Source organism: Actinia tenebrosa, unplaced genomic scaffold, assembly GCF_029948245.1.
Source record: "Actinia tenebrosa isolate PJP-AT-01 unplaced genomic scaffold, QUT_ActTen_1.0 PGA_scaffold4__44_contigs__length_22323623, whole genome shotgun sequence".
NCBI lineage: Eukaryota > Metazoa > Cnidaria > Anthozoa > Actiniaria > Actiniidae > Actinia > Actinia tenebrosa.
In genome coordinates, this window is record NW_028292581.1 from 15,294,994 (window position 1) to 15,319,531 (window position 24,538).

Genomic DNA, 24,538 nt, shown 5'->3' on the forward strand with positions numbered 1-24,538 from the left:
TGTGGTATTTACTTAACTGTTTAATGTATGATTTCAATAATTTGTTATTGAAGGAAGGAATACTGTGATCCTGATTCTCTTTCAATCGCGTCAAGTTTATCGCTTGCCGACAGTCTACATGGAACCGAGTAAGTAATGCTCTGTTACATATCATGAAATTTGAAAGTTTTGATGTTTGACAAAATTTTCCAAAAATGTTTACCCTGGTCCCAGAGGTTTCTCGAGTTTTTTTTTTCTCTGTAAAATTGCCGCGAAGCGTCGACAAGGAGCTGCGAAGCAGCGAGCCATGAGAAGCCTCTGCATCGCCAGAAATTTCGGACATCACCCGCGCGGAACGCCTGGCACATCTCAATATTTATGTGTTACCGACTGTAAAATTTTACAAAAGAATGTATGTGAATCGAAATGTTTTTTGTTATTGATAAAAAGGGACATTTTCAAAAATGTATAGGCGGGAATCGATGAAGTGAAGCTTCAGCAACTTGAGAATGTTGATTGTTAGATCTGAAAAGCCTTTAATGAGTTTTTAGTGTTTATAAGTGTTCTATAGCTTTTGTTTCACTCGTTTCAGTCTAAGTATTTTCGTCATTGTTTCGTCATTTAGTCTTGTCCCTTAGGAGCTTTCGTACGCCTTATATACGCCCTCTATGTAAATACTTAGTTGGTGCTCGCAGTTTCGTCCCTTCGTACACAAATGTAAGTTATTCGTTTCAATAGTTCTTATCGTTTTGCAGTTTAATGTTTCGTAGTTTTTCCTATTTGTCGTACTTACTAAGTTATTTATCTATTTAATGTAAAATATTGAAGTGGCCTACTCTCTCGACCCGCAGGGACTACCTAACTCTAGTTGAATGTTACAAAATAGTTTTCGGTTTAGGTATTCTAAATTTCCGTGACTTTTTTGAATTTACGAAAGTTACGTCTACCAGAGCTAATCATTCCTACAAACTTTATGTTAAAGCAGCCAGAGTTAACTGCTACAAATACTCCTTTTTCGTCAGAGTTGTTAATATGTGGAACGATCTACCTAAAGACATTGTTGAAACCGATGGGTTTAGATCATTTAAGCAGAAATTGAAGTCTCACTTAGGTGTTTAATGTTTACATATTGCAGTACACATCGATTAGTATATTTTTTAGTAGAGTCTAGATTAAGTAGGAGACGGGTTCTCTGTTGCTCTGGGTTTCTCGCGCGTGCGCTCATCAGGCGGACAGACTTCATAATCTGTCTGGTGGGTGCGCGTGCGGGGGTGGGGCTCAGGGTGGCGGAGAGCTTGTCTCTCCTTTATTTAGTACATATTCATATACTTATACTTCATTTATAGAGCATTTTTCGCTAATTACGCTGCTTAGGGTCTTTCTTTATAATGCATTTTTGTCATGTTTTGTTGTTTTTCTTGGGAGTTTTCACATAGGGATAACCTCATAACTTCCTTTCAAGTCGCCTATTATTGTGCTTTGTTGTCTTATTTGTATCGCTTTTTGCTAGCCTCTGCTCTTACTTGTATTTTACTATTTGTCAATAATTTATTTGCGATTTGAATAAACTATGTATGTCTGTATGTATGTATGTATTTATTTATCCAGTTTTTACCGTACGCTTTACGTATGTGTAAGAAATAAAATCAAGAGTATGGGACAAGCAGTGCCAACATTGATCATTTCAATCAGAGGTAAAATTTCATGTATACTTTTTTAAAAACAATATCGTGCTCTGAGTCGCTCTGAATTACAAGAGACTGTGGGCGGCCATTCATCACATCGCTAAGTGTAGTCGTAAATTATAGTTTTGAGCAGAAACAAAGCAAAAAGTTACAAATGTATACCCTGGAACTCTTTCCTGAAATGATCATAACACTCACCATTCCTTCCTATTCCGTGTCGAAAGTATTTTGATGTATACTTTTTGCTTTTGAAAAACGCCAATAAATCCATCCACTGAAATCCTTCATAACTACAGGCTAAATCTTCTGAATTCGGCCGAGTTCCAAAGACTGTAACTTTTGAAAGAATGCTTCAAATCGCTCGAAAAACCCATCGTTTGAAAGCTTGTTCCTCCAATATTACATTCAGCTAAATATTTCAGCGGTAAATGTCTTAAAACAGTAAAAAGGGCCCTAGAAGACCCCTTTTCTGTGAGACCACGACTCACTGTTAAGCGATTTCAGATTTCGCGCGAGTTTCAAAAAATTCCGCGGCAAAAACATGTCTGGATTCATTCTCAATAGCGAATATCGAAAAATTACAAGCCAGCTAAAAGATGAAAACTATTCGTCACTGGATTATGTCAAGGAACAAAGAGTTAGAAAAACAAAATCCGCAGTGGAAAAATCATTAAACTAGAGATAAAATCCTTTAGGTTTTACTATAGGACTACATTTACCGGTTCCAGACGCCATTTTGTCGGCAAATCGTATGTTTTAGGGCAAATCTGCTGCCTAAGATTGCAGGCTCAATAGAAACCGCTGCTTACTCATTGCAGGCTCAAATGTCCGAAATTTCTGGCGATGGGTCACGACCGTTGAGAACCTCACTTTCATGCCATCAACTTATGATCGTCGAATTCTGATTGGATGGCTATTTTAATCACTGTATGAGAAATATAATTGGCTGGATTAGATATCTATGGGGTAGGGGCTGAATGATTTTGTCACGTCAACATTTTTATTTGGGATTAGTGGTTAGACTTTTTGTGCCATCAAGACATAGCGTCATATAGCGTCGTGTCAGCCTGAAGTTTGATCTTTATACATCTTACAATCTCATCAAAGTTTATAGTTTATATATACTGCTGGTTTATAGCTTCAATCATGGTTTTGATATCCAGAGAACTATTCGAGAGTATCTTGAAGTCAATTCTTGAAAGTCGTTTTCCCGAAATAGAAAAGCTATCGAATGAGCAAAGCAACGCTTTGTTTTGTCTGTTAAACCGAGAAGATGTCTTCGCCATTTTGCCAAACGGCCATGGAAAGTCAATCATATTCCAACTACTGGTCGACTCCTGTAAGGAACTTTATCTCAGAGGGTTTCCTTACCCAAGAAACGCCATGGTCTTGGTGATTTGTCCACTAAATTCGCTGGTGGACGTTCTCATATCCGAGAGTTGAATTCCCGAGGCATGACCGCAAAATGCTTAACAGGAGATATTGATGAATGAAAAATACTGCGTGGCCAATATTCTTATCTCTTCGCAAGACCTGAGTCTGTCCTCCAAAATGAAAAATGGAGGAAAATGCTTCAAAGTGAGGTCTATCAAAGAAATGTGTTCGCTGTTGTCAACTGCCAAAGTCATGAATGTTGTATCTGTTACGTGATTGACATGACTTTGATGACGTTACTATATCTCAGATAATAATGCTACCACGTGATCATCGGTTAAGTGTAACCATATATTGATTCATTCCAATAAAATAGACGTCCTATACATATTAATCGTTGTGTTAAGAACGTTACAATATCAACTGTCACAAAACATGTTTATGTTTAGAGGAATTGTGCAGTATTCCTTTGCCTGAAGTGTCACTTCCAGAGTGCAAATCCAAAGCACCACAGAAGACCAGGAACATTACAGCACAACAAGAAGAGCTGTTGCGAGAACTCCTAAAAGACAATGTCTTGGAACTTTCTTCGGGTCTCATTGATTTCTTTCGCATAGATGGCACTGCGTTATTCACCGATATATTGGTGAAGAAAGTTCCAAAACATGCAAAGTTTATTTTCAATAAAGCCTACATACTTGAAAATCTTCCTTTGTTCAAGAACCAACATGCCATGCTGAATGATGTGTTTGAAGACATCAATGAACAGGAGATTGATATTAGCCAGTGTTCTTCATCAGAGGTTGACTGTTCTGATGTGGAACTTTACATCTGTGAAGAGTTACTTGAAGAATACAGTGAAAGTGATGCTGATTGTACAGATGATGAACAGTCTAGCAGCTGGTAAGCGATGCTAAACACATGTATGCATTTAAAAGTATGTATGTAGTGACACTGGTACCTGTTCCACCAAAAATGGAATAAATGATGTGCAATGAGCCCTGATCACATAATATATATTTTTTGACACAACAGCATGTTTGAATGTTTATTGGATTTTTCACATTTGTTTTTATATTTTGAAAATGTACTAGTTTGAACATGTTGTTCACTCATGTTGTTAGATCGAATGTCGAAGGTCTCTAAAGGTGGAGGGACCATACATCAATATTATTAACTATTGGTTATGCATTCCTTTCGTTTCATGTTGGTATATCTTTTCTGATATTTTCCCCACAATTATCAAAAAGCTGCTTGCACATGGCTTTAGATAATGGCTAGATATCAGACAATGGTCAACAATGGAACTTGTCTGGTCAGATCTTTGCCTTGCCAGTCATCTTGACCGGTAATGTTGAGCCAGAAAGAAACAAGGCAACATACTAGCCATTATTGTACGCCCTAAGTGAAAAAAGGAATTTTGCAAATGTTTACTAAGAAAATTAAAGATACTTTGCAGTATTTTGAACTTATCACAAATGTCATTTGACATATTTAACTAAAACCTAGCTTTATAAGTTTTACTTTGATACTTTGCTGCACAAAGTTAAAGTTCACATATCAATGTTATTCAACCACAAATTTATCCATTGAAAGTAAACTGATATCTTGTATGCCTGGAACATTGTTTTTGGAGGTTTTGCTGATTCTCTTTAGCGATCAACTCATTCACAATTGCGTGAAAGTCTGATTGAGAGCGTGTCGCAGTGTGCTTCCCAGATGGTCTTCTAACAGTTAACTCTGCATCTATAGAAGATAGCAAATCCTCAACAGGTTTAACTGCTCTGCTGCAGTGTAAGGCAGGAGGTTGGTTGAGGTTTGCACCAAGATTACTCAGCATTTCTTTATGGAGATGTACAATACGTTCCATCCTCAGATCCATAGAAATATTGTTACCAGCTCTACCTTTGTTGTTCACAGTCCTATTCCAAATAAGTCTGTGTGCCTTTTCTGGAGATAGCAGAGATTGAGTATTTGCAATCAGTTGTAATGCTGCCAAAGCATACTTGGTGTGGCTATGACCTTTATACAAAATCAACATGTACTTCCAACATCTCACTATTCTTGCACCATCTCCTTCTTTTACTGCATCATTAAAATTAAAAATGAGCATTCCAAGACTTAAACGCACACAAGCATATTTGTATACATAATCTTCTTTGACTTCTACTTGCTTAGGAGATTCAGCTGTTGTCTCAGCAACGTCCACTCCATGTTTGAGTTTCAAATGACTATCTCTTGCTTTCTTATAAACATATGTCTTCCCACACTCACTGCATGGGAACACTGTTCTTTGTTTTGGCTGGTTTAAAGTGTTTACATGATCAACAATTTTGCTGTACTCTTCTGATTGTTTCTTCATCGCATATTTCTCAAGTATGGTTTTCACATTATAGAAGCAAAGTTGTTTATCTTTCGTAGATGCTGTTTTTACAGAATGTGGAACAACTTCGTCATGTAATGACTTCATGCCAAAGTAAGACATTGTTGCTGCAACTATGTAAGCATTTATTTCATTGTCAACAAAGTCTTTACAGTAATTGAAGTTATCTTCCACATTATTTGTCTTTGCATTGACATTGTTGGTCACATTCATGTTAGAGCCAATGTCCCTTGATCACTTGCCGATGATGGCTTGTAAAGGATGTCATACAAAATCTGAAAATATAATAATTATTGTAATTCTAATTACTGTGATAATAAAACAGACTATTGTTTAAGCTCTAAAGAAAAATAAGATTGGATTTACAAAATGGAGAAGGGGGAGTGATAACAAAATACCATTAAAGTGGCTATGGCACTTATGGCATATATGACAATATTCTCAGTATGGATTGTACGAGAGTTGAGCTGTTCAATGAGCAAAAAAAAAAAAAAAAAAAAGTTTGAACAATGTGTTGAAGTCAAAGTTTATACTCGCCATGTGCTAATGACTGTGATGTCAAGTCTTAGCATGAATATTTTTATTTTTTTATTATACATTTATTTTTACTTATTTTAGATGTAATGTATGAAAAACATACCTGGTATATTAAACGAATCCCATGCCAATTTTCATGTTTAGTTTCAAGACCTTCAATTTGTGTCTCCATCCCCTCTAGCATCTTTAGCATTTCTTCCTCTCTCTTCTGTAAGTTGATCTCCTCCAAGGAATATACCTTCAGTGGCTGCGGTCACTTGTTCTCCATTTTCTGTTGTTATTACCTTGATAGGTACATACTTCAATTGTATATGTTCCAAGATTTCAATCATCTCATCATTTAGATTTTCATTCTTGAATAAGATTACAAGAGGAACCTGAAATGCATCAATTTCGTAAAAGTTCTGTAAATACATTTACATAATATCTCAGTAGTGCCACCAACATAAAATATAATATAGCCATCCAATCAAATTCGACGATCATAAGTTGATGGCATGAAATTGAGGTTCTCAACGGTCATGACCAAAGGTTTCTCGCGAAGATGTAGCCTTGATTCTCCTGGAAGGACCAAAAAAATTACCCCAAAGAAAAATTTGTACGATCCAGCCATCAAAAGTATTTTGGGATTCAAGCTATCTCGTCGACATGTCAGCCCTTGATCATCCTTCAGATGTAACGGCAGATGATTTGGGAGCATACAAAACACCCGGAGCTCCAAAGGAGTTTACATATGTCATTGAGGAGGATGGCGAAATAACAAGACTTAAAAATAGAAGAGGGAAAATTCCATCGAAGGAAGAAATGGAGCCGGATCGTTCGGAAAGCGCTACGTATTTCCTTGAGAGAAGTTACAGCAGATTAAAATAGTCACCAGACCTTCTAAGGATCATATTCAGATTCAAAAGAAAAGACCCAGTCAATCGATTAAACAACCTTCTCCATTCGTATGCTCTTGTACAATATCGGTTTGATGGTCAGGAATATCGTTTGATAGTACAAACCCACGGCAACTCAAAATCTAAAGCAAAGCCTTATAAAGCAACCAAGACAACCGTGATGGCAGAATTAAAACAAGAACTTGAAACCAAAACTCCAGCGGTAGCAATGGCGACAGTTAACAAGAAACATGGGGGATACATGTGTTCTGCTAGTCCAAGCTAGTACGAATAGTGATCACAGAGGGCCCAATTTAGATAAAAGTAATGTTGACGTTAACTCAAGGACAGGAGAAGATACATATTTTTAAGCCTTTAAAATATAATATAGAATATTTGTATTTGCAATTGGTCACAGAAACGGTGTAATATATATTTCATAGATACATCAATTTGACACAAATATTTATGTAAATTGTCTTTTTTTTATAGGTATTGCTATACTACATTCAGGTGTTGGTCATACTCATTATGAGAGTCTACTGAATACAATGGGGCTACCTACGCTAACTGACAAAAATTCGAAAGAGAGAGAGAGAGGCTGGAACCAAGATTGAAAGTTGTGTTCAGCACACCAATCTTGATAACATTCTTACAAACAAAGACAATACAACATCGTCAACACCAGGTAATATTGCTGCTAGTTATGACATGGGCTGGAGAAAGCGAACGAAAGCATACAATACCTCACCTGGCTTGGGTGCTGTAATAGGTCTGCAAACAAAGAAGGGTATAGCTTACGCTATATGCAACACCCTTTGTCTTATTTGTCAAAATTCTTCCCGTCTTGGTAAACAGCCACCAGAGCATGACTGCAGGAAGAACCATGAGGGCTCTTCAAAGAGCATGGAGGGGAATGCTGCGGTGCAGCTCTTCACAGATGCTGAAAAGGGTGGAGTTAGATAATCAACTTATGTTGGCGATGAAGACAGCTCCACTGAAAGTCATTTGAAAACCACGCATGTCGAACACTTGGTTCAAGGCTATACTCATCTAAAAGCAAAGTGAAAGGACTGACATCGAACGTGATCGAATATATCAAAAAGTGCTTTGGTAACTGCATCAGCTAGAATAGAAGCGATCCCAAATCACTTCTTACAAATATGTGTAGCATTGTGCCCCATGCGTATGGAGACCACAGCAAGTGCAAACAGTGGTGCAGGTTTCATTCCAACCCTGAGAACTACAGACACAAGGACCTGCCAGGGGGAAAGATGGAAAGGAAGAAAAAGCTTGAGCGATTAAGGAAAAGTAGCAGAGAATACAAACGGTCACGAAGAGAGCGACGAAAGAAACGTACCCGTCTACAAACCTCCTTGGAAGCTCACGAAACTACAAAACTGGGATGGGTCTTTCGCAAGCTCAAACAGAAATGAACGTGACACATGCCACTTTGGACGACCTGGTGTCAAACATTACACAAGAAGAATTTCTCAAAACAAACAGCACCCTTACAAGCACTAACGACGAGAGTTTAGAAATTGAACTATTACCTGACGATCAGACTGAGCAAACTTTATTCCTAGTATATGATATAGAAACAACTGGACTTGTAAACTTGTTTTCGTGTGTTGAAGAGGGATGCATTAAAAAGTTTCCGAGATTCTCATCTCTTCAACGTCATCTTGATTTTGGTGAACATAAATACGTTTTAGAACACGAAACCCTCTTTGACAAAGCCATGGTGTCTTATGCTACAAAGCTGAAACATGGGAGTGACGCACTGACGGAAAATCCATCCCAAGATTCCAAGATCCCCCAGACTGCAGCCAATTACCATTGGGCTGGGCGGTGAAATCCTCTGGTTCCAAAAGGAAAATATGCGCTGATGAGCAAAGAAACTATCTAACTAAATTCTTTGTAGTTGGTGAACAAACAGGAATCAAAGCAGATACAAATTGTGTCTCCCAGGCAATGAGGAAGGCTAGAAACTTAGTTGGTTCTATGTTTTTTTTAAAAACAGACTACTTAACTCCCCAACAGATCAGCAGCTTTTTCTCATGCTTGGCCAAAAAGAAAACTCTTCGAACGAATAAAGACCTGCAGGACATAGAGGGAGAGGAGAAGGAGGAGAACGACGATGACGACATCAAAGATGTCACTGCGATAGGAGAAATGAAAAAGAAATCGAAGACTTGGCCGATGATGTCATGTATGAATTAGCTATTTGCCACCCAATTATGTTTGATGCATAAAACATTTGCGACATGGCCACTAACTATAAATTTGAAAAGTTCTCGATTCAGATGCTGCAGGATGTTTGCAAATTTCAAGAGCTAGACATTTCTACGATAAAGTCCAGAAGAAAGCAACCATAAATAATTTGTTGAACGGTCCTGTCGAAAATCGCAGCAGTCAAAGTAAGAGATGAAGAGCGGTTAAGGTATCTGGCTTTTAATTTGATAAGTAAAGGCCAAATAAGGGGATTCTGCGCATTCTACCTTTTTTTCCCATATGATTCTGAAATCTAAATTTCAATTAAAAATACCAAAACAGTTGATTAAATAACAAACTTGTGACGATACCAAAGAAAGGAATTATCGTTTTATAGCGTCGTTAAATTTAATCACAGGATTAGGCCGCCTATAAAAGGGTAACAACGAGCTAGATATTTTTGTCGGAAATTGGACAGCGCAAGCAGTCAGTCCAAGATGCTGAGAGAATGTTATCCTTCTTGGTTGCTAACTTCTTGCATGACAATGGTTACAAAACAGAGGCAAAGTAAGTATGTGCAGTTGCTGGATGGTATGAAGCTGCTGATGGCTGCGGGCTTTCTCAACTTCAGTGTTGCAAGAAAAACTATGTAATGATGGTGCTTGATGAGTGGATGCCTTGGCACGTGAACAGCTATGACTTTTCAACAATTGAAAATAATAGGTAAGTAAACTATTAGTTTATAAAATCAAAATTATTAATCTTTATGGTTTTAATTTCTGTTTTGCTCAGCCTTAGCCTCAATTGCATTTAAGATGTCATAAAAATTGACCAAATCCCAGTACATTTCCAAATTAGTGGCTTTGTTTATTTATGTATATTCTTTTGCTTTACCACCGACTACCACCAAATACTAAGGAATATGTTACATGCTATTAGATTTTACACCTAACGATGGAAGTATCCAAGAATGGACCCTACTGCTGAAGCAAGCCAACAAGGTGTTTGTTAGTCATTCTTGTTTTATTTTAGACCTGTTCAAGGCATCTGTGGCTTTTCAAGGGAAACAGTCATAGTTGTTACCACCATTAGTTATCAATTGACACGGTTTTCTTTGTTATTCATAAGGCTTTATTTTTATTACAACCCTCATAAACAATGGACAAACTTAAAGCCTGGGGAGGGAATTGAAATGCAGCAGGGAAGAGCGGGGCTGATATGAATTAATCTGATTGGCTCATTATGAATCGAAGGTCAATATATAGTTATAAACCGGGTTTATAACTATATATTGACCTTGAATTTATAATGAGCCAATCAGATTAATTCATATCAGCCCCGCTCTTCCCTGCTGCCTGACGAGTAAACTATCTGGGGAATAATACTATTCTACAGAACTAATCTAATTAATGTTTACATTCAAAAAAACTATAGAGATATGTTTTCTAAACATTACATTATCAAGTCGTTGCTAGTGCTCATAGTTTATGTGTTAAAGTTTACAACACAGTTTTTAAAATAATAATTCTTACAAACTGGGTTTTGCTCATCCTTTTCACTACATTTCTTCTTGTTTTCCTGCGATGTAGATCAGCATCGGAAACAACGGCAATGTCCCGCTTCGGTTCTTGTATCTCTAACTCATTATTTTTCTCTCCGATGTTGGCTTCTACTTCCAAACAATTTGCATTATCAAACAAAAAATCATGCAACTGCAAATTGAAAATTGGGCTTGAATGCTGAGAAAAGGTATTCGGCGTTATAAAAACTGCCTCTTCGTCACTACTCTCCAACTCCATTGCCATACAGCCACATGTGATTACGAAACCCTAAAATCTATGGTTTTTTATTATCATCTGCACTTTTGTTTAATTAGCATCATAGATTTCCAGAACATTAAAACTATGTGCCACATTACCTCTGTAGGGACTAGAGGGCATTAGTAAATCCCTTTATAATCAACTCACATTGTTCATGCTCTATAGACAACAAGGGAAATATAAAAACAAAGTGGAAAATGTTTACCCTTTTGTATACATTCTAAACTTCCAACTGAACCACGAATATTTTTAAAATTCTTTTTATTTTCATTATCTTAAAAGTCTAACATCAGAATATTATAGAAAACCTTCTTAATTGATAACTAAAATAGTTAGTTATCTCGAACGTCGGCAATAAGCCATATACATCCCTCGGGCCTGCGGCCCTCGGGATGTATATGGCTTATTACCTCCGTTCTCGGTAACTAACTCTTACATATTGAACATTTGGAGTACAGAAGACGCCAGAATGGACTTCTTGGGTATGAGGAGCACCCTAGAGCTGGCTCTACAGATGATGTAGAGGCCATGATTGGCTTATTGCACAGAATGTTGGGGAATGTCTGCACTTTAAAGCAGTTCAAATATGCATGGAGAAATGTTGTCAGGTACATGTAATAGAAGTTCATAAGAATGCCTCTCTTCACTTTTTTGGAACTTTACTAACGTGTCTGTTAGTTGTTGCCTAATATTGTAATTTTCCTGACTTGGTAACATTTTACTTTATTTTATTTGTTTTTATTTCTTAAACGCTTTTCAGATTATATTGATACTTTTATGAAGGTATTTATTGGCTTTGAAGAACACTCCAGAGCTGCTACACCAAATGATAAAATGGCAATGAGTGACTTCAGATGTGTAAATACAGTATTGTAATAGATAATAATACTTAAAGAAAAGGGTTACTGACCAAATAATTTGTAGACAAAAAACAAAGCCTGATCCCGTTACCGGCAGAAGGAATTTATCAAGTATTTTAGTTATTGCAACCCTTGTTCTATATGCATTAATTGAATTTCAGAGAGTATGTATTGGATAATGGTTGAGCTCTGAGGATTTTTTCAATAATCCGAAGAGGGAGACCATTATCCTATTTAATATATACTCTCATTGTTTTCGAAGAAAAGAAACCGAATTGTCAAAACTGTTTTGTTCGTGTTTTACAATAAGCAGGCTAATTAATGGTTTATGTTTAGAGTGTCTTTTTTAAACCCGTTGTTCCATTAGAACTTCTATATACAAAGCACACAATAAATCGGAAATCTTATTGGTTTCAAGTGAGCATAATAATCCATGCGCTTTGTATAGGAGTTCTATTGAACTTGTATACAAAGCTTCAAATTATATGTTGGAATTCCACTATATCGCAAAACACCAATGAAACGCTTTGAGCTTTTGCATATTCACGTTCCTATTAATTGACTATAAAATCGAACTTTGGCTTTTCACATGTGCATTTCATTGAGTTCACTTCACGGTTCACTTTGCTGAGATGGAGACGTATGAAGAGTGCTGTTGCGAAATGTTAGCGGTCGACAAGGACGACAATGCAATCCTATCGCAATTGGTGGACAGTTTTGAAAACGAGAACTCGTCTTTAACTGTAAAAAGTGAGTTTGTTTAAAAGTATGATGATTCTGTTGATTATTTCATGTGATGCTATTGTCTTGACTTTTAACTGCTTGTAAATATGTTTTCAACTAAATGAATTACTTCTTTGTTTTTAGCTATTGAAGAGGAGCAAGTCGAAGAGCCTCAGCAAAGTCGTTTCAAGAAAATGCAAGAGAGGAATTTAGTAGAACTAGCAGAGGAGTCGATTCCAACTAATACAAAGAGTAAAGCCATGTGGGCTTTCCGTTTATACCAAAATTGGGCAATGTGGTGAAAGAGCGGTGACTTTTCTAAAGATAAGAAGTCTATGGTTTCTGAAATAGTGGAGAAGACGACAGAATTGTTGGATATTACGCAAGACGAAGACCTGAGTGACGTTGTTAGCCAATTCATCGCTGAAGTTAGAAAGGAAGGAGGCGAACGATATCCCGCCAAAACATTGCACGAGATGGTGAGTAGTTTGCAGAAGTATTTTGAAATGAAGGGGAGAGCAGTTAAGTTTTTTTCATTTGAAAAGCTAAGAAAATCACTAGATATCGAAATGAAAACTTCAACCAATAACAAGCTAGGCTTGCATCCCAAGCAGGCACAAGTAATTTCTGAAGAAATAGAAAATTATCTTTGGGAAAATAAATTTCTGGGCGATAGTTGTCCCAAAGTTCTGTTGAGAACAGCCCTCTATTTAATAGGTTTAAATTTTGGCATGAGGGCTGGGGATGAACATAGGAAATTGACCATAAGTAATTTTTCAATCAATACTGATTCCGAGGGGAGGGAATATTTGCTTTATTCGGAGGGTGTGTCTAAAACTATACAAGGTGGTTTGAAACATCGCAAGTAAACGTCCAAAGTTAGTAGGGCATATGCTAATGTCCAATGTCCAGAGCGATGTGTGGTGCAAATTGTTAAGACCTATATAAGGCGTTGTTCTAAAGATGCATTAGAAAAGGCTTTTTATTTAAAGCCTTTGCAAAATTACAAGAAAGGAGAATTATGGTACTGTAGTGTTCCTTTGGGTCATAATACACTTATGTGTAGTTCAGAAGAATGCAGTTCAGTCAATGATGAAGGAAACTGGGGTAGATGGTTTTTTTACAAATCATTCTTTACGAGCAACAGCTGCGACTAGATTGTTCCAAGAAAATGTTGATGACAAATTAATTAAGGGGGTAACTGGCCATAGATCCGAGTCTTTGCAAAGCTACAAAAGGGTATCAGACAATCAATTAGCTAAGGTTTCCAGTATTGTGCAAGCTAGCCAAGGGACCAAATGTAGTGAAAGAACGGCAGTTCCAGCCGTGCAGTCCAAGTTTTCGGAGATTGAAAGTAATACGGGGAAAATATGTCTGAATGTACGTGGTGGCAATTGTAATATTACAATTTATAACAATTAAGTACTGTTCATGTGCATAATGATGGCCAACTATAATGAAATATCCTAAACAATGAAAGGTCATTAAAAGACGTTTTTTTGTTGTTGATGTATGTTTTGTTTGTAAACTACATTTTAAAATTAAATTGCAGACAGGTCATTATGCCCACCGAAATGGAACAGGAGGTCATTATTTCAACAAATAATGACCTCCTGTCCCATCTCGGTGCACACAATAATGACCTGTCCGCAGTTTTCATTTAATTAATTCATCAGCCCCACTCTTCCCTGCTGAATTCAAAACCCTCCCCGGCTTTAAGAAACTTAGATTATCAAAAATAAAGAATACTTCAAAACAATGAGAGTATATATTAATAAAAGAGAATGGCACCCGATCTGCCTTTCTACTATTGGACACTAAATGAAAGGTACAAAGACCACAACGACAACTATGAATCATTTGATAATGGCCCAGTTATACCTCCTCACCAAGTTGTATCCATCGTTGTTGCAGGTCGTGCTTTCCTTCCAGCAGGAAACCAAACAAACATTCGCCAGCGCATCCACAGACCTATTTCGGATTTACCAAATCCAAACAACAGAACTGTTTAGTTGTTGCTGTTTTGTTACAGTGCAGACCACTAACAAAATTTATTTAAATTTACAATTCATATACTTCAGCTGAAAGATGCCAAGAGCCCCATTTGCCCTTAAACTTAAAGTTTTTAGAATATTTGCATTTGGATTATGTGAAACCATTTAAGAGTTTCAAAATTATTTATAAGCTTAATTGTAAATATCAGTGATTGTAAGAGAAGAGAAAAAAAAAATTCGTAAATATGTTGCACTAGTCTATTACAAAAAAATACATGGGACACATTAAAGCACGAGTTTCTCTTTATTGTCCTTTTTAACCAAAAACTCGTGAAGTCATAATTTAACTTGTGGGTGGACTATTATTTACTGGGAGTATCAAAAGACTTTGATTCCTATTTTATCATTCTCAAGGCTTAAAATAACGGTCAGCAAGTCTCAAGTCATGAAGACCAGCCAAATTACTTTGAGCTCTGTCAAATAATGTTTCTGGCTCAACGTTACTGTTCAAAATGACCGGCAAGGAAAAGATTGGACCAGATGAGTTCCAATTTTCTGCAGATATTGTCCGATGTCCGGCCATTATTTTAAGCCCTGATTCTGACAAGGTAGCACACTTTAAAACATGCACTTTGTTTGTTAATGAAAACCACTCAAAGTCAAGCAGCTATACACAAATTAAAAATGAAAAAATCCCCCTCATGCAATGGCTTCTATTTCAAGCTTGTTTTGGTTTTTCACAGCAACCATGTTTAAGTGCAGGAATAAGGAAATCTGTTTGCATGACAAGAGATTGAGGAAATTTCTATGCTTTTTCCTACAGCATGGCTGCCATGAAAATCCTCTATATCACTTTTATTTAATGTGAATACCTTTCACCAACTGACTTGAGTAAGTGCAACCATGGGCACAATGATATGAGTTCTATACTGGAATATGCGAATCGTAAACATTTTGAGTGTCAACAACACTATTTCTTACTAGAGCTCTCTTCAAATTGGGATTTTTTTTTACCCCACAATATCCCATGGTATGCCACTGTCCATTGTGATAAACTTCAAATTTTAAAGCCTTTGTATCACGGATATTATTTGGCACTGGTTCAGCTGAACAGTGAACCAACAATCGTGAAACATTCAACATAGTTTGCATTGGTATTATTCTCTTCTGGGTGGTCTAGATCTATTTCTTGTTCTTCTAAATCTGAGGTGCCTATGTCTAGGTCTTCTTGCCCTTCTTCATCTTCCATTCTGATCTTCTATTATTGACGTAAAACTTTAGTAAAAAGCTGACTTTATTCTTTTCTACTTACATTGGTCTTGGACTCCCTGTTCAAATTACTGTTTTTTTGTTTGCAAGTTCATCACCTACAGTAACAGAATATGTACATTATTTAAATAAATTTACATGGAATAGAAGTGATGAAGAGGCCGACCAGAACAGTCAAAGTAGACATCTACTTACATTGGGTTCCCTGATGGATAAGCTGTTTCTCGCTTGAATTCACCTAAAAGAAAAAAATGTTTACTACAATTGAGTTTACTTAAAATGGAATGAATGTCACGGACCAGTAGTCAAAGTAGACATGCACTTTTCTACTAACATTGCATTCCCTGATGGATAAGCTGTTTCTAACTTGCAATATCATCATCTAAAATAAAAAATAAAAATATTTACTTTAATTGAATTTACTTAGAATGGAATGGATGTTGCGGACCAGTAGTCAAAGTAGACATGCACCATTAATTTCTGCTTCCATTGGGTCCCTTGATTTACGCATTGTTCCTTTCTTGCAATGCCATCACGCACAATGCATGATCACCAATAATAATGTATAGCTTTTTTTAGAATGAGATGTCTATATATTAGTACTTACCATTAAACTTCCTGATCTTTTCTGTGTTTCTTGCTTCTAAGACTAGTGCCATCACCTACAGTGATTAGGAAAACTGTTTATAGATTGGTTACTTATGATTGCTGGGTAAGGATTAGTCTGCTGAATAAATTAAACAATTTTAACTCAGGAGATTTGCAACTTACACAATCAAGTGCAAATCTTACAGTACCCTTTCCTGCTATTGCCATTGGAATTTCAGCTTCTTCCAATCTTGCAGTTTCCTCATTACTTACTCATCATCTCTTACTGTAGGCAAAGTTCAAACATCAAATGTACATAATTATTTATCAGTTCTGAAATCAGTTTTAACCCCAAATAGTGTTGCATAACATGCTTAAAAACTGCCTCGAAATTAATTTTGTTAAATTAATACCTGATGCATCCAACACCTGCAGGTTTGATTCTGAAAAAAAGTTTCTCTTCAATAGCAAACAGCTCTTTGATATGTTGCAGCATTTTAAAGGGGACCAGAGCCTCTGATCTGATTGCTTTCCTAGTTGCAACAAAATTTAATATAATCATTAGTATTATGAAATTACAGTTTAAGCATGTACTGAATATTTAGTTCCATGAGGTTAAGTAAAGTATTATAAATATAAACTAGTGTAATTGCTATTAGTGAATGCTAATAACATTTTCTGGTTTTGATGCGCATACATACTTATGAAAGAGGAATATTTTCAATATTAGGTTTGTGGACGAGTTGCTACATATACAATCTTTGGTTTTGTTGTGGATAATCCGACAGAACCAAAGGACCTTGGTGATGCCGCAAAAAGATTTTATGGTGCTGGCACAGCCACTTCATGCAGTGGTGACTTGACGCCATCCAGTTGTCCAATGTTTACAGTAAATCAACATGCAATTGAATGGCTTTTAAAACTAGAAAGAGCCAGGTAAATTTATATCTATTTACTAGCTTTAGCTGTTGTTCACATGATAGTTATATTGTATATTTCGGTGCAGCATTGTTGTGGTTTGGTACACATATGTAGGTATGTGAGTGTTTAAAAACACGATTATATATGTATATATTTTTAATAACTTTCTTATCTATAGAAGAGTAAGTCATATATTAACGCCTCAACAGAACTATGTACACGCTTTTCTTTTTACTTTACATTTTTAAAAATTATTTCATTCTGTTATTTCATATATATGTTACTTTATATGATTTTTTAAAATTAATTTTGTGTGTGTATATATATAGATATACTGCGGTTTGCGTAAACTTTGACCATTTGTGCATATATACAAGCATTTCAAAAGTATATCAAAAATTATGGGATATGACAATTATAGATAGCCTAACAGACATCACTAACAAATCCAGCTGGACAGAGAAAATAAAATCCCAACTAGATAAATTAGGCTTTAGCTATATGTGGAGAGAAAATATTAGTGAAATAACAGAACATCAAATACTAAAAATAATGAAAATTATCAAGCAAAGAATAGAGGATCAAGAAATTCAAATCTGGCTTGCTGACATGCACAATCATTCAGGAAGAAAGGGCTCACAGAAAAACAAATTCAGAACTTACAGAATATTCAAAAAGGATTTCAAACAAGAGGAATACTTAACAGAAGTCAAAAATATTAAATATAGAATACGTTTAACAAAATTGAGAATAATAAGACTGAAGTGCTTTTACTATGTTCTTCTTATCGTCCCAGGCCTCCTATTGCCTCAAACGAAATCTCGGGTCATAACATCTCAATGGCTGCTAAAGCACGCAATATTGGTGTTATATTCGATGAAAATATGTCTCTTGAACACCACATTGCATCAATGTGTAAATCCTGTTTTTTTTACTTACGAAACATCTGCGAAATTAGGAAACACAGTGCTAACGCTTGTGAGACACTCATACATGCATTCATCTCTTCTAAATTAGATTTCTGCAATGCCTTTCTTTATGTTCTGCCTAAATCCTCTTTGCAAAAATTACAACTGGTACAGAATGCTGCAGCCAGTTTCTCAGACTTTCTATCGTAAATCTGAACATATCACACCTATTCTATGTAGCCTTCATTGGCTACATGTCGAGCTCACAAACAGAGGGAAATCAATGTGGAGAATAGCAAAAGCGCTCAGGCTTTTTGTAATAAATACATTTACAATCACTGGCAAAAAGTACACACCAAAGGCCTTTCTGTGTAGAAGAGCTAGTTGATCATGATTATGACAGTGAAATAAGATGAGTCACTATCCAACTATTCTAGTGGTTAAGACATCGTTTTGCAAGAGATAGGACAGTCAAGTGATGAGCTCTTAGGATATGAATGGTAGTCAGAATACACAAAACGGTATGATTTAAAAAAAAAAACAATTTTAATCGTATCAATATTGCTATATTAGCGCTCTGAAATAGCTAAAACCTGGAATAATAAAGTTGGTGCTCTGGAGGAGGGGCATAACATTTTTTCCCCCAAGTCAAAGGGGAGGGCAAAGAAATTTTATCCCTATCCGATGAGGAGGGTCGTATCATTTTCAACATAAACTTTGACATTTACACTCCCATCCCCTACCCTGTTAATTTCTAAAAAGTCCCTCAAGTGGATAAGTGTTTCCTCGGAGTGTTTTTTCCTCCTTCCTCGATCCATAGTGGTAAAAGGTAACTACTGGGTACGCGTCTGCAACTGGAATATGCATTTAGAAAGTACAAAAAAGATGCTACCCCGTTTCTTTGCATATGATCACACTAATTGTGCAAGATACCTTCCAGTCTACTTGGCTGATGACACTGCAAGAAAGCCATCCAGAAGCACACAACATGCATGCCAATGGTGATTTTGGAGTCCAATGAACTATCCATCATAGATTTTCCCAGGTGACAGTCGACCAAACGATTGAGCAAACATTCAATCGAATTACTAAGACGAAAGGAGGTACAGTGGGCTTCAGCTTAAGGAAAGCTGCTGCAAACCAGTGGATGCTTACAAAATAATAATACAAAAAAATTAATGTAGACAATTATAAAACCATTTGTGACAATTGTAAAATTTATATGGGATCTCTTTCCTTAAGGTGGCTTGAAAAGTCTAACACAGCAGCCATCAGCCATCACCCCAGAGCTCAGTCGACACGCAACACAAGAAGAAATCATGGTGGGTGTAGAAAAATCAACTTCAAAGCGACATCATGACTTAACCGCTGCAGTTCTCATAAGGTATGATATTGTTAGATCTGAAAAGCCGATTTTTTAGTGTAGTTTTCTTTGTCCTAGATTTATTTATATAAGTGTTCTATAGCTTTTGTTTCACTCGTTTCTGTCTAAGTATTTTCGTCATTGTTAGTCTAGTCCCTTAGGAGCTTTTGTATGCCTTATATATGCCCTCTATGCAAATACTTAGTTGGTGCTCGCAGTCCGTTCCTTCATACACAAATGTAAATTATTCGTTTCCATATATTTCTTATCGTTTTTGCAGTTTAATGTTTCGTAGTTTTTCCTATTTGTTAAAATCATATTTACTAAGTTATTTATCTGTTTATCTAGTCTTTACCTTACGCTATGCGTATGAGTTTGGTATAAAAAATCAAGTATGGGACACGTAGTACCAACAGATATGTATTTTAGTAGGTTGTTCAAGTGACATACTAAATGTAGTATCATTTCTTAAATAATGTAACCTTTGTATGTACCGCCTCGTAAACATATTCCGTATATTTGTATCCTTTGTCATACCTCACATGATCCACTATCTGGAAAACCAAGATAACTAAGTCCAACCTTTTGGCTGGTGGCATTTTATTGCAGATATAACGATAACGTCCAAAAACTGAAGGAAGTGATCAAGACTCAAAACCCTTTTGAGGAAAAAAGTCATCTAGTCAACATCGGAACGAAAGCGGCCATGCCTGACGACATTAAAGATGATATCCTGAAGCGTGAGGACACTGGTAAAGACCTCTTTGACCAATTTGTTAAAGAACGAATCGCTACTGGTAGTACTATGAGTGGTTTGAGCCCCATGAAAAAAGCTAATTTGAAGACATGGAAGCCAGCACGACTCTACAATGCTGTGTTTTTTTGTTGTGCAAACACCAAGTTGTCATCATAGATGCAATGGCAGTGGCACCAGCATTGGGCGAGCCAACCTGGGTCAAGACAAGACATGATCTAGAAAGCCATTTTGTTGATATCATTGACAGCAGGTCATACCAAGCCAGTGAAGTACATGTTGTATTTGATGGCTATTTTTCTGATTCCCTAAAGAAGGGGAATCGCCAGGCACATCAAGGTACTAATCCGTCAGAAGTGTAGAAGATTTCAGCAGTTGCTGTTATTGTTAAAGTGAACAAAGGACGTCTAATCAACCTTCTAGGCATCGCATATCATCGAATGCAAGAAAGATGCACAGAAGACGTCCGCCGTCACATCGAAGGAAGAATGTTTGTCAAATAACTTAAATATTCATCACTTACGCAGCAACCAGGAAGAAGATGAAACAAGTACGATACTGCATGCTATTGAAGGGGTCGGTTGTTCAAAATCTCGATTAAACTAATACAGGTTAAATCGTGGGATAGTTAATTCATGGTTAAAAACCCATTGTTCAAAGCTGGATAAGAGGGCCGATTAGCTAAACATGGATTATATGTGACTTAATCCATGATTAGCATCCCATAATGCAACAGGGGCTTGCAGTGTTGAAAATGGCAGCTTTGTCAGGGGAAACCGGAAAAATGGAAACAAAAGGGAAAAAAGTGCGCACATCTAATTTTTCTCCTACGGAAATTGTCATTTTGACCGAAAAGGTAGAACTAAAAATAGAGGATGTCTTGCAAAGTAAATTTACGAATACGATCACGAATCAAAAAAAAGCAAACATGGTTAGAAGTTATGAAAGCCGTGAATGCGGTGGGAAACGAAAAAAGGACGGCAAAAGAAGTTAAGGACAAACGGAAAAATCTAAGTAGCATGGCCAAGAAAGAATACTCCTTGTTCAAAAAAGGGTCAAAGGAGACAGGTGATTATTGCTGGTTTATCACCTCTTTTTCCCTAGTGAATTTAAGAATTTTAATGCTTTTGGTGATTTCTATCTCGAAATGTTTTCATATTAAAAGGCAATGATAATGGAAACTAAAATTTTCAATTCACCCTTGGGGCGCTAGAGATTCCTTTGTAGTGTCACGTGGCCGAAACGAAACAAACTCCGAAAGACAGCGGTCGATGTAAGACTGGAATTATCAAAGCTCCAACAACATTTTTCTTGCTATTTGTTACCCAATTGAAATTTTTATCAACAATGTGGACGACAACCTTTGTTGCAGTATATGGTAAGTACTGCAAAATTTTCAAGTTCTTTATTATTATTTTATGCTTAGTTCAAGGTAGTTTACATTGCCTCGAATTTTATTCCAGTTTATGAATTGAATGTGATGGTCATGTTCACGCTAGAGAATCAAAATTATTGAAAATAAATGATTACAGAGAATATATTGCGCGATCGTAGTTAGATGGGACTTATATAGTGCATGTGCGGTAACGTCACTTTCAGGGTTTTATTGCTACAAATGTGCCACTATTGCGAATAGGCCCTCATTAGATATAGATACTTCCACATGGCGAACTCGTGGATACTCCCTTCCCATAAGAATCCACTCTTAAATATGTCAGTGCTCCTCCACATTAGTGTTGTGCTTAGATGTCAATATTTATTTTTTGTTTCATGCCATGTGCATTAATTATCTTTCTTTAATTATTTTGCTATAAATAATTCTAAGTTAAAAATAGCAGTCGATATACAGCTGCAGCTTTGAGAGCTGTTGTCTAACAAAAAGGATGCATTATGCGTAACATTACTTTGCTTCTTATCCTGGCCGGCTTTTCAGGGATACGTCTTTCAATCAGTTTGTCGCCTGATATTATACATGTAGAAGTAGTCCTGAATTACTAGTAGACTTTACATAAATTCTGTAATAGAAGCTACTTGTCTTTATTCAAGTCCGAAGCATAAAACGGTATTGTTACATTTCTCGAGAACGATTTAATGAGAAGGAAATATAAAGAATATAACTCTTTTACGTAGAAAAAAATAGCGAACAACAACATTCGAAATCTGTCAGTCCTAGCATGGTGACTTGATTAAAGATTAGTTGAATCAACCACAGCGGGTTAATAGATAACCTGCTAGTCTGTTGCAGCACCACAGAGGGAAATGAGGATGCGAAGAGGCCACACTGAGTGGACTGGTCCCCTTTGTAGGCTGGAAGTCCATCTAAGGGACCAAGTGTCAATTTCATACTGTATTGTATTCATTTGAGCGCTACAGCACAAATATCACGCTTGGTGTCTTACCAACACTGTCAGGGTTATCTGCCATTTGCCAACATAGACATCCACCTGCGGCAGGAGTGCTATCTCTGATCCTTGCCTGCCCATACACTTGCGGCGAACGACTACAAAGGTATTGTTATTATTTTGAAAACACGCAATTAAATTGTGTTTATTTCAATTTATTATTTTTACTTATTTAAAAACGTTTCAGCTAAAATGACATTAATTTATCTCGTTTTTGTTATTTTGTTATTGTTTTGTTTTACTTCAGGGTGCCATAATTTATGGCATGGGGGTTAGGTGTTCATTCTTGTGATCATTCAATCTGGTAACCCCATTCCTTAAGTGGCACCCAGACCACCTCGGCAGAAAACGAATCTGTGCAGTGTGTTGAGTGTTTAACATTATGCCATGCAACCAGTTCATACCATCTAGCCTTCATAGATTCACATTCACGTTCACATTCATCACGTTCACTTTAGTTGACGAAGCCCTGTAGGTTGACTTCCTAAGGTCTACAACATCGGACGAGACGTGAGGAGCATATAAAGACAAATATTGTCCGTTTTCATTGTATAATCGTGTGGTTACGAAGCTTGGAGCCTCATACAAAATGAGGTCACGAAAACAACCAACTAATCGATCACCAATTAATCATAATTGGATATAAAAGGGTAGCTGGACCAACCTTGTCGTAATAACGAGATAGAAGTATTCGACTTGGTGAGTATCAAAATAATACGAATTTACAGTTCGCTTACAGTAGAGTAATGATGAAAAGGTAAATTATACACCGTGAAAAGATGAAACAACTTACTGACGTTTCGGACGCTAGTCCTTCGTCGGAGTACTCCGACGAAGGACTAGCGTCCGAAACGTCAGTAAGTTGTTTCATCTTTTCACGGTGTATAATTTACCTTTTCATCATTACTGTTTCATTAGAAACACCGACGCAGCTCACACTAGTTTTTAGCTAGTTATATCTTTTTATTACAGTAGAGTATATAATCTTTTTTATTGCATGTTTTGACGCATTTTTAGGAGAACATCGCATAAATCAAGAAAAAAGAAGCACACCAAACAGCAGCAAACCATCACACCACAGCAAAGCAGTCAGCCGCAGCAGACCAGCCAACTGCAGCAAACTAGCCAACTGCAGCAGACCAGCCAACTGCAGCAAACCAGTCAACCACAGACCAGCAAAAAACAACAAACCACTAAATCACAGAAGACCAGCCAATTGCAACCAGAGCAAAAGAACAAATCACAAATCAGCAACACACAGAAAATAAGCAAACTGACGCAGAACAGCAAATCGCAAACCACCTAACTAAAGCAGACCGAACAGCAGCAGCCACAAAAGAAAAAAGAATTGCAGAACATGAAAAAGCAAAGAGAGACACCTACCATACCAAGTAATATTTACAATACGAGTGGCAATGTTGCATGGGACATACAATCACCAGCCGAAGGTGAGTGAATGTATATCCCATACGACATTGTCACGAATATTGGTTTAAAATTATTTAGATAGTGAAAATACGGGTGGAAAGTACATCCCTTTGGGAAAAGTGAACAAGGTTTTTGTATGAATACAATATTAGTATGTAGCAAAGGATCGATGCAGACAGTTTGTAGCAAGTTTCGAAATGTCTCGCTTTTGAAAGCCAAAGAATGAAAAAGAGAAATTGTGGCTGGAAGATACAATGCTTAAAAACACCAGAAATAGTACAAAATGGAGCCTAAAGATTTTTAAAGAATGGCAAAAGTGTCATTCGAATAAGGGGGCAGAAAAAAGAATGTTTTGGGTTTCCATGTAACAATATTCAAAGAATTCAAGATCTCACAATGAAGATAACTGAAATGTCGCCTGAACGTTTAAACTTATGGATGACAAAGTTCATTGGAGA

General features: G+C 36.7%; 2 protein-coding genes, 2 long non-coding RNA genes and 1 pseudogene across 8 annotated transcripts in view; 3 read left to right on the plus strand and 2 right to left on the minus strand.

The window, feature by feature from the left end:
• Positions 1 to 4,072: 4,072 nt before the first annotated feature.
• LOC116307140 (uncharacterized) lies at positions 4,073 to 6,374 on the minus strand. The gene is made up of 2 exons (XM_089036819.1): positions 6,119 to 6,374; positions 4,073 to 5,654 (listed from the first exon to the last, which is right to left on the minus strand). The coding sequence occupies exons 1-2, from the start codon at positions 6,372 to 6,374 to the stop codon at positions 4,621 to 4,623; spliced, it is 1,290 nt and encodes a 429-aa protein (XP_088892945.1). The 3' UTR covers positions 4,073 to 4,620.
• Positions 6,375 to 7,213: 839 nt separating this feature from the next.
• Positions 7,214 to 8,272, plus strand: LOC148907220 (uncharacterized; annotated as a pseudogene).
• A 1,395-nt stretch (positions 8,273 to 9,667) lies between these two features.
• Positions 9,668 to 14,465, plus strand: LOC148907221 (uncharacterized). Its single transcript, XM_089036820.1, is given in 5 exon segments — positions 9,668 to 9,773; positions 10,083 to 10,138; positions 11,307 to 11,478; positions 11,892 to 11,898; positions 14,217 to 14,465. Coding segments are annotated over 5 exon segments (555 nt in total). The 5' UTR covers positions 9,668 to 9,702.
• On the plus strand, positions 11,480 to 14,455 carry LOC116289046 (uncharacterized). Of its 2 annotated transcripts, XR_016121042.1 has the most exons (3): positions 11,480 to 12,480; positions 12,598 to 12,932; positions 14,368 to 14,455. It is a non-coding gene; the product is annotated as an uncharacterized LOC116289046 (long non-coding RNA). The 2 variants fall into 2 exon arrangements; XR_016121041.1 differs by lacking the exon at positions 14,368 to 14,455 and having other exon boundaries at positions 12,598 to 13,152.
• A 278-nt stretch (positions 14,466 to 14,743) lies between the features above and the next one.
• Positions 14,744 to 24,538, minus strand: part of LOC116298277 (uncharacterized) — a 40,405-nt gene continuing 30,610 nt past the window's right edge. The window contains exons 1-7 of one of the 4 annotated variants that reach the window (XR_016121103.1): positions 19,067 to 19,279; positions 16,718 to 16,837; positions 16,514 to 16,590; positions 16,324 to 16,378; positions 16,051 to 16,098; positions 15,912 to 15,954; positions 14,744 to 15,814 (exon numbers count right to left, since the gene is read on the minus strand). This is a non-coding gene — a long non-coding RNA (uncharacterized LOC116298277). Of the gene's footprint in view, positions 15,815 to 15,911; positions 15,955 to 16,050; positions 16,099 to 16,323; positions 16,379 to 16,419; positions 16,591 to 16,717; positions 16,838 to 19,066; positions 19,280 to 24,538 lie in introns of those variants that run through there. The other 3 variants (XR_016121102.1, XR_016121106.1, XR_016121104.1) reach the window with 3 other exon arrangements.

Bases quoted from the DNA above. Each gene is read 5' to 3' on its own strand.
- LOC116307140 (XM_089036819.1), bottom strand. From the start codon at position 6,374: ATGTATTTACAGAACTTTTACGAAATTGATGCATTTCAGGTTCCTCTT. The intron at 5,655-6,118 runs ATTGAAGGTCTT...TCGGCAAGTGAT, and splicing joins TAGAGGGGATGGAGACACAA to CAAGGGACATTGGCTCTAAC.